A 10776-nucleotide genomic window follows, 5' to 3' on the forward strand; every position below is an offset into this window, starting at 1 on the left:
CGTTTAGTGTTCTCTTACAATGCTCACAAGGAAAATGAGGTGCCCAAGTTTTATCTTGGTCCCCAACTGGCACAGGAAAATATGTTTTATAAGCTTCACACATTTTTCCAGTTGCTGTCACAGAGAACTTCTTTGCTCTTGTCTTGATGAATTCACCACATATGTAGCAGAATGCATCTGGGATCTGCAAGCCCCTACTTTTATATTACCAAGCAATACTCTAAAATATTTTTAGTCTTTCTAGAATGTGGCCCAGAATGTTCTCAATCTTTCTAGAATATTCTTGAACCTACTTTAGAATATTCTGAATCATTCTAGAAAATTCTTGTAGATTCTAGAAAATTTTTGATAATTATACATATTTCTACTCTATTCTAGAAACTTCTGGAATATTCGGGAAATGTTTACATTGAGTAGAATGTTCTAAAATGTTCTAGAAACTTAAAAAAAAATCTGCTGAAACATTCTGCAAGATTTAAAATTTCTGAAATGTGATTTTTTTTCTAAATATGAGAAATTTCTCGCTACATCTGGTCAGTTCAAGAATGAATTTATTAAAAATAAAAATCTTTAGAACACCTTATAATTTTTTTTCATTCATTTATTTTATGTGCAACATTTCAAAAGCAATTATATAAGCAATTGAGATTTAGCAAAAGTCTTTTACCTGATATATAAAGTAATAGTAACCCATACTATAATAAAATAAGACGAAAATATAAATATTGTTCTAAACACAAAAGCAGTTTCAGAACCATAATAACTTTTTTCAATTTTTTTTTTTTAGATGGAAATCACTGGAAAATTATATATATATATATATATATATATATATATATATATATATATATATATATATATATATATATATATATATATATATATATATATATATATATATATATATATATATATATCATAGGAAGCAGTAAGCACCAGCCGAAACAATAGTTACTTCCAATAAGGTCTGAAGCACTCGATAAAGGGGTGTTGTGAACTTACTAAATCCATCTGTGACCTCACAGCTTGACCTCACAGCTTGACCTTTCAAGACAACTACATTCTTCACACAAAATTACAAGCACCTAATTACAGACACACCCTTTACTCAAAATTCAAAATCATCATGGCGATTCCTACACCATCTTAGGAATCCCCATATATATATATATATATATATATATATATATATATATATATATATATATATATATATATATATATATATATATATATATATATATATATATATATATATATATATATATATATATATATATATATATATATATATATATATATATTCACCATTTCATTTATTCATCCCACCGCTGCCAACACTGTTCTAGATTCATGATTGCCACCACTGTTTTGAATTACTGCTGCCACTGTTTTTCTGGGTTTAGATGATGTTACTTGCCTAGTTGATGATGATTGGTGTGTTGGTACCGTGGAGGACTGGTAGTGAGGAGGTGATTTTAGTAGCTTGGAGGTCGTGGGTAGTAAGTTGATATAGTTGATGTGTGCGAGTAAAAGACACGATGATGAAAAATGGTGAAATTCCCTTGAGAGGTAGAGAAGAAGGACAAATGACCAGGAAGGAAGACTCAGAACAAACACATGTACCCAGGTAGCTTTCCTTAAGAACTGAAAGTGTGTGTGAAATTCCGTTTAGAGGTGGAGAAGAAGGTTAATTTAAAATAGACTGGTTGGCCATGGTACACGTGGGATGAATATATATATATATATATATATATATATATATATATATATATATATATATATATATATATATATATATATATATATATATATATATATATATATATATATATATATATATATATATATATATATATATATATATATATATATATATATATATATATATATATATATATATATATATATATAATAGTAATTGCTAAGACTGATGTAATAGTTGAGGGGACCTGAGAAGGCATTCTGCTGATTTTTCTTGGAATAAGTTCTACTATGTTTCTACTACGTCAGACACCCATCTATGTGTGCCGAGCGCATAACAGAGGTGATAGTGTCTGGGATGGAAGCGTAGATTCCTCGCTCTTTTCCTCAACCTAAGCCTTACAAACCTTGGTTTAACACAGTCTATTCTCGTCCTATACATGATAGCCCACAAAAGGGACTTGAGCCTTCCACCACCAGAATCTTGTGCACTTTATTTTTTTTGCAAGGAACCATGCCATGTCTGTTCTCCAGCCAGCCAAAAGCTCCTTCATTGATAGAAAGTGTCAAAATCTTTCAAGATCTAACTCCCCTCGTGATTTCTGGCATCTAGCCAAAAATATATATTCTATATATATATATATATATTCTATATATATATATATATATATATATATATTCTATATATATATATATATATATATATATATATATATATATATATATATATATATATATATATATATATATATATATATATATATATATATATATATATATATATATATGTATATATGTATATATATATATATATATATATATATATATATATATATATATATATATATATATATATATATATATATATATATATATATATATATATATATATATATATATATATATATATATATATATATATCCTACAGCTGTGAAAGGAACGACAACCACGTCTAGGGACACAGGGTGGAATCAAAAGCTTTTCATCTTCTCAACTCCTCTCCTCTAACTGATTGTCTTCAGCCTTTGTCTCATCGCCGTAGTGTTACATCTCTAACTATCTTCTACCGCTATTTTAATTCTAACTGCTCTTCTGATATTACTAACTGCATGGCTCCCTTCCTCCCGCGGCCTCTCTGCACGAGACTTTCTTATTTCTCTTACCCCTATTCTGTCCACCTCTCTAATGCAAGACTTAACCAGTATTCTCAATCATTCATCCCATTTTCTAGTAAACTCTGGAACTCCCTGGCTGCTTCTGTATTTCCACCCTTCTATGACTTGAATTCCTTCAAGAGGGAGGTTTCAAGACACTTATCCCTCAATTCACGACTTCCGCTTTGGACCCTGTTCTGGGACTGGCATCTCAATGGGCTTTTTTTTATTGGATTTTTGTTGCTCTTGGGCAGTGTCCCTCCTACATTAAAAAAAAAAAAAATAATAATAATAATGATAAAAAAAAAAACACAACTACACTCCCTGATAGGAGTGGAGGCAGTAGACATCTACCGAAACGATAATTACTCCCAATGAGGTCTAAAGCACTGTTCAGGGGGTGCTGTGAACTCATCATTAAACCCAGCTGTGACCTCACTGAACGTTTTCCTTTGTGTCTCACAACACAAGGGGGCAGTCACAGCCTGTCCTCTAAAGACAACTCTCTTCCTCCACACAAAACTACAAGCACATAATAACACACACCCTTCACTCAAAAAATTTAAAATCATAATGGCGACTCCTACACCAGCCTCAGAGTCCTCATCTCGGGAGGGGACCATAAATGTCCCCAGGTCGGACTGCCTTTCTGTCGACGACCCTAAGTGTCTTGACACCCCCCTCAACTTTTTCTTCATTAACTTCTGCAACATTCGCGATCTAATATCTAATTTTCAATCTGTAGAATACCACCTCTCCTCTTCTAAACCTCATCTTCTTTTCCTCACTGAAACTCAGGTGTCTCAGGCAACTGACAGTAGTCCCTTTTTCTGCTCCCTCCTACTTTCTCTATCCTCATTTTCGATCCAAAGCTGGATGCTGCGTTTATGTGCGCAATGACTTAACCTGCTCTCGTGCCCATGCTCTTGAATCTTCCGAGGTTTCCACCATCTGGCTACGACTACAGAGTCACTCTCATACTAAATTTATCTGTGCAGTATACCTCTCACTTAACTTCTCTGACTATAAGAAATTATTTGACTACTTAACTTCCAAAGCGGAGCACATTCTGACACTCTTCCCTTTTGCAGAGATCTCCATTCTTGGAGACTTCAATGTTCACCACCAGCTTTGGCTTTCCTCTCCCTTCACTGACCATCCTGGTGAACTAGCCTACAACTTTGCTATCCTCCATGACCTAGAGCAATTGGTGCAACACCCTACTCGTATTCCTGACCGTCGTGGAGATACGCCCAACATTCTTGACCTTTTCCTGACCTCTAATCTTTCTGCTTATGCTGTCACCCTTTCTTCTCTGTTGGGCTCCTCAGATCACAATCTCATATCTTTATCTTGTCCTATCGCGCTAATCCCTCCTCAGGATCCCCCTAAGCGAAGGTGCCTCTGGCGTTTTGCCTCTGCTAGTTGGGGGACCTGAGGAGGTATTTTGCTGATTTTCCTTGGAATGACTACTGCTTCCATGTCAGAGACCCGCCTTTGTGTGCTGAGCGCATAACAGAGGTGATAGTGTCCTCACTCTTTTTCTCGTCCTAAATCTTCTAAACCTTTACTTAACACAGCTTGTTCTCGTGCTATACATGATAGAGAGGTGGCCCACAAAAGGTACTTAAGCCTTCCATCACCAGAATCTCATGCGCTATATATTTCTGCCTGGAACCATGCCAAGTCTGTTCTCCAACTAGCCAAAACATTCCTTTATTAATAGAAAATGTCAAAACCTTTCAAGATCTAACTCCCCTCGTGACTTCTGGCATCTAGCCAAAAATATCTCCAATAACTTTGCTTCTTCTTCTTTCCCTCCTCTATTTCATCCAATTGGCACCACTGCTATCACATCTATTTCTAAAGCTGAACTCTTCGCTCAAACCTTTGCTAAAAACCCTACCTTGGACGATTCTGGGCTTGTTCCTGTCTCTCCTCCACCCTCTGACTACTTCATGCCACCTATTAAAATTCTTCGCAATGAGGTTTTCCATGCCCTCTCTGTCCTAAACCCTCGGAAGGCTTATGGACCTGATGAGGTCCCTCCTATTGTTCTCCGAAACTGTGCCTCCGTGCTTGCACCTTGCCTAGTCAAACTCTTTCAGCCTTGTCTGTCAACATCTAGCTTTCCTTCTTGCTGGAAGTTTGCCTACATTCAACCTGTTCCTAAAAAGGGTGACCGTTCTAATCCCTCAAATTATCGTCCTATTGCTTTAATTTCCTGCCTATCCAAAGATTTTGAATCTATCCTCAACCTTCTATCTCATCGCCAGTATGGGTTCCGTCAAGGCCGCTCTACTGGTGGTCTTCTGGCTTTTCTTACTGAGTCTTGGTCATCCTCTTTTAGAAATTTTGGTGAAACTTTTACTGTTGCCTTGGACATATCAAAAGCTTTTGATAGAGTCTGGCACAAAACTTTGATTTCCAAACTACCCTCCTACGGTTTCTATCCTACTCTCTGTAACTTCATCTCAAATTTCCTTTCTGACCGTTCTATTGCTGCTGTGGTAGACGGTCACTGTTCTTCTCCTAAATCTATTAACAGTGGTGTTCCTCAGGGTTCTGTCCTCTCACCCACTCTCTTCTTATTATTCATTAATGATCTTCTAAACCAATGAGGAATGAGGATTAGTAGGTCCAAAACTGAATATTTTACGACGGATACAAGGGGCGATCAACAGGCCACAATTAGACTGAATGGTGAAAAGTTGAAGAGAGTGAAAACATTTAAGTACTTGGGATCGATGGTAGACGAGACAGGGGAAATGGAAAAAGAAGTGAACTTTCGGATTCAGTGTGGCTGGAACAATTGGCGGCAAGTTTCGGGTGTGATATGCGATAGAAGGGTACCAGTAAGAGTGAAGGGCAAAATCCACAAAGCAGTCGTTAGACCTGCTTTGATGTATGGGCTAGAAGCAGCACCTTTGAAGAAGATTGAAGAGAGGAAGATGGATGTAGCGGAGATGAAGATGTTGAGATGGATGGTGGGAGTCAACAGAACAGACCGAATTAGGAATAAGTACATAAGAGGAACGGTGAAAGTAGTTGAAGTCTCCAAGAAGATCCAGGAGTCAAGGACACTTGAGAAGTATGGACACTTGAGAAGAAGAGTTGGCGAAGACCACGTAGGAAGGGAGATCATGGAAATGGAGGTGGAGGGAGTTAGAAGAAGAGGACGGCCCAAAAGAAGATGGATTGACTGCATAAACGGAGATCTTCGGAAGAAGAATATAAATCCAGAGATGGCAAACAATAGAAATACGTGGAGAAGGCTCATTCACAACGGCGACCCCGAATAGGGAAAAGCTGGGAAGAAGAAGAAGAAGATCTTCTAAACCAAACTTCTTGTCCTATCCACTCCTACGCTGATGATACCACCCTGCACTTTTCCACGTCTTTTCATAGACGTCCAACCCTTCAGGAGGTAAACATATCACGCAGGGAAGCCAGAGAACGCCTGACTTCTGATCTTTCTAAAATTTCTGATTGGGGCAGAGCAAACTTGGTATTGTTCAATGCCTCAAAAACTCAATTCCTCCATCTATCAACTCGACACAACCTTCCAGACAACTATCCCCTCTTCTTCAATGACACTCAACTGTCCCCCTCTTCTACACTGAACATCCTCAGTCTGTCCTTTACTTATAATCTGAACTGGAAACTTCACATCTCATCTCTAGCTAAAACAGTTTCTATGAAGTTAGGTGTTCTGAGACATCTCCGCCAGTTTTTCTCAACCCCCCCAGCTGCTAACTCTGTACAAGGGCCTTATCCGTCCATGTATGGAGTATGCTTCACATGTCTTGGGGGATTCCACTCATACTGGTCTTCTAGACAGGGTGGAATCAAAAGCTTTTCGTCTCATCAGCTCCTCTCCTCTAACTGACTGTCTTCAGCCTCCCTCTCACCGCCGCAATGTTGCATATCTAGCTGTCTTCTACCGCTATTTTCATGCTAACTGCTCTTCTGATCTTGCTAACTGCATGCCTCCCCTCCTTCCGCGGCCTCGCTGCACAAGACTTTCTTCTTTCTCTCACCCCTATTCTGTCCAGCTCTCTAACGCAAGAGTTAACCAGTATTCTCAATCATTCATCCCTTTCTCTGGTAAACTCTGGAACTCCCTGCCTGCTTCTGTATTTCCACCTTCCTACGACTTGAATTCCTTCAAGAGGGAGGTTTCAAGACACTTATCCACCAATTTTCGACCTCTGTTTTGACCCTTTTATGGGACTGGCATTTCAGTGGGCATTTTTTTTATTAGATTTTTGTTGCCCGTGGCCAGTATCCTTCCTACATAAAAAAAAAATAAAATACTTTCTTAAAAATTGTTTTGCCTTTTTTTTAATTATTTATTTATTTATTTGTTTATTTTTTGTTTTAACATTTTATCTACTTTGCACTGTGTAGGTTTTTTTTTATTGTTTTTCACCATTTGTTACATCTTTGGATCTTGTATTCTAGCTTAAAAATGCTGTCAGTCATGCAGCGATAACCTCATGTATATATATATATATATATATATATATATATATATATATATATATATATATATATATATATATATATATATATATATATATATATATATATATATATATATATATATATATATATATATATTTATATATATATATATATATATATATATATATATATATATATATATATATATATATATATATATATATATATATATATATATATATATATATATATATATATATATATATATATATATATATATATATATATATATATATATATATATATATATATATATATATATATATATCTGTGATTGTGTGTGTGTGTGTGTGTGTGTGTGTGTGTGAGATACATTTACCTGTGATCTACTGTCTATTACGTTGACTGTATAATAATCTTCAGTTCCACAGACGCCATGGAAGGGCAGCATTTTACTTGATGTTTGGTTGCTACCATTAGCTGCAAAAAAAAAAAAAAAAATAATATATATATATATATATATATATATATATATATATATATATATATATATATATATATATATATATATATATATATATATATATATATATATATATATATATATATATATATATATATATATATATATATATATATATATATATAAAACAGTTGATGAAGAAATAACAATAACCATTTTTAACCAGAAAAATGTAGCTTCATTGGAAGAGGAGATTAATAAATGGATAAAAATAATTAATAAAGCAATGAACAAAGCAATTCCTAAAAGTAATTTTAAACGGATAAGACATTTAGAATTTACTGAGGATATAAGACACTTGGAAAGACACTTTAATGTATACAAATAAGTAGCTTTAAGAGATGGATGAAATCATGATAACTACAGAGAATTTATTACAATAAGAAATTAACTGAGAATAAAGTGTAAAGAAGCTCAAGATGAAAATTGGAAAGAAAACATAAAAAAAAAGTTAATAGATTACAGCAAAGACGGTAAAGATTTTTGTAGGTGAGTAAATATATTGAAAGGTTCCAACACTACTCACACTAATTATATGAAAGATCTGGAAGGAAATAAGTATTATTCTGATAAAGAAAAGTGTGCATTAATGGAAATGACTTGGAGAGATATATTTAAAATAACAAGAGGATGAGGTAAATTTCGATTTGCCACATACAGACCACATAAATGCAATCATAAATGTCCAATCAAACAAATCTTTTGATATTGTTGACATGAACAGATTAATCTTCGACACAATCTTCCAGACAACTATCCCCTCTTCTTCAATGACACTCAACTATCCCCCTCTTCTACACTGAACATCCTCGGTCTGTCCTTTACTTATAATCTGAACTGGAAACTTCACATCTCATCTCTAGCTAAAACAGCTTCCATGAAGTTAGGTGTTCTGAGACGTCTCCGCCAGTTTTTCTCACCCCCGCAGCTGCTAACTCTGTACAAGGGCCTTATCTGTCCATGTATGGAGTATGCTTCACATGTCTGGGGGGGTTCCACTCATACTGCTGTTCTAGACAGGGTGGAATCAAAAGCTTTTCGTCTCATCAACTCCTCTCCTCTAACTGACTGTCTTCAGCCTCTCTCTCACCGCCGCAATGTTGCATCTCTAGCTGTCTTCTACCGCTATTTTCATGCTAACTGCTCTTCTGATCTTGCTAACTGCATGCCTCCCCTCCTTCCGCGGCCTCGCTGCACAAGACTTTCTTCTTTCTCTCACTCCTATTCTGTCCACCTCTCTAACGCAAGAGTTAACCAGTATTCTCAATCATTCATCCCTTTCTCTGGTAAACTCTGGAACTCCTTGCCTGCTTCTGTATTTCCACCTTCCTATGACTTGAATTCCTTCAAGAGGGAGGTTTCAAGACACTTATCCACCAATTTTTGACCACTGCTTTGACCCTTTTAGGGACTGGCATTTCAGTGGGCATTTTTTTTATTAGATTTTTGTTGCCCTTGGCCAGTATCCTTCCTACATAAAAAAAAAAAAAAAAAAAAAAAAATACTGAAAACTACCATACACGGGAAATAACAACAGAGGAAATTAGAGGTTGCATAAAGAACTTAAAAATAAAGCTCCTGGAACATCCAAAATAAACAAAGTTATTTTAGAAAAATGTACAGATAAAACAATAGAACATCTCAAAAACATATTTAATGCATGTTACTCGACAGGTTACTTCCCAAAATGCTTTAAGAATGCAATAATAAAATTTATATCTAAAGAAATGAAGTCACCGTTAAACTCTCTGAATTACAGACCAATTTACGTAATTGTTAGAAGTACCTGGAAAGTTATATGAAAGACTGATTTTAACAAGACTAAATACATTCCTCTCAGAACATAATATAATGAAAGAACGACAGCACGGATTCAGGCCATCTAAAGGTACTCATACAGCTATTACCACCACTTACGAGACAATAGCTAATGCATTAGCAAATAAAAAACAAGTATATGTGGTACTGCATGATGTACTTTTGACAAAGTATGGTACAACGGTCATAAGTATAAACTACTACAGCTCAGACTTCCAGCAATACTTGAAAAAAACACTCTGTAACTTTTTAAATAACAGAACTGCAAAAATACATATAGGAAATGATACCAGTAATATTATAAATCTGTTAAGTGGAGTACCTCAAGGTAGTGTACCTTCGCCCACCCTGTATACCCTTTTTACCAACGATTTACCGGAACCTGGTCATGGATGTCTAACAACAATGTTTGCGGATGATATTACCCAGGTAATAACTTCGCAAAGTAAATAAAAAAAAAAAAAAACATGATGAAATTAAAAGTTGAGCGTGAAATTGAAAGAATTAACAGATATGAAAAAATGTGGAAAATAAGAACAAGTGAGGAGAAATTTAAAATAATTTCTATGGCGCAATATAAAACCGAGCCACTAACTATAAATAACAAAGAAATAAATATTTGCAAAGAAGGAAAGTTTTTAGGTCTAAAATTACAATCGACTGGTATGCGTGGGCACTGTAAAAATTTAAAGAATAAAGGAAATGCCGTTTTAAGTAAACTAAGAATATTTACAGGGTTAACACAAAAATTACAAGCTTTATTGGTGAAGACAACATTAATCCCTGTTTTAGAATATCCACTAATACCACTATGTGCAACCTCAACAACAAACAAAAAGTCTTTACAAAGAATATGAAACAAAGCTTTAAGATACATAAATCAAAATGAAGAAACTAGACCATTGACTGAAGAATTACATGAAAAATATAATATAACTCCTCTAAATATATCCATCCACAATAAGGCAAGAAAAATTTGGGAAACAGTGAGATGCTCAGAGCCAGAGCAATATAACAACTTAATAGAAGAGCAAAACAAGGAACACTACTGGTTTCCGAAAACAAGTTACGTTATAGCCACCCCTTCAGTGGAGGTTATTATTACTTGA

The 10776-nt window shown here is 35.0% G+C and overlaps 1 protein-coding gene across 1 annotated transcript in view; it reads right to left on the reverse strand.

The window, feature by feature from the left end:
- Positions 1–10776, reverse strand: part of LOC135113913 (probable glutamate receptor) — a 212704-nt gene that overhangs the window by 143292 nt on the left and 58636 nt on the right. Inside the window, exon 3 of the mRNA XM_064029532.1 lies at positions 7706–7806. Within this exon, the coding sequence (XP_063885602.1) occupies positions 7706–7806 (101 nt within the window). The remainder of the gene's footprint in view (positions 1–7705; positions 7807–10776) is intronic.

This window comes from Scylla paramamosain, chromosome 26 (assembly GCF_035594125.1).
Source record: "Scylla paramamosain isolate STU-SP2022 chromosome 26, ASM3559412v1, whole genome shotgun sequence".
In the NCBI taxonomy this organism is placed as follows: domain Eukaryota; kingdom Metazoa; phylum Arthropoda; class Malacostraca; order Decapoda; family Portunidae; genus Scylla; species Scylla paramamosain.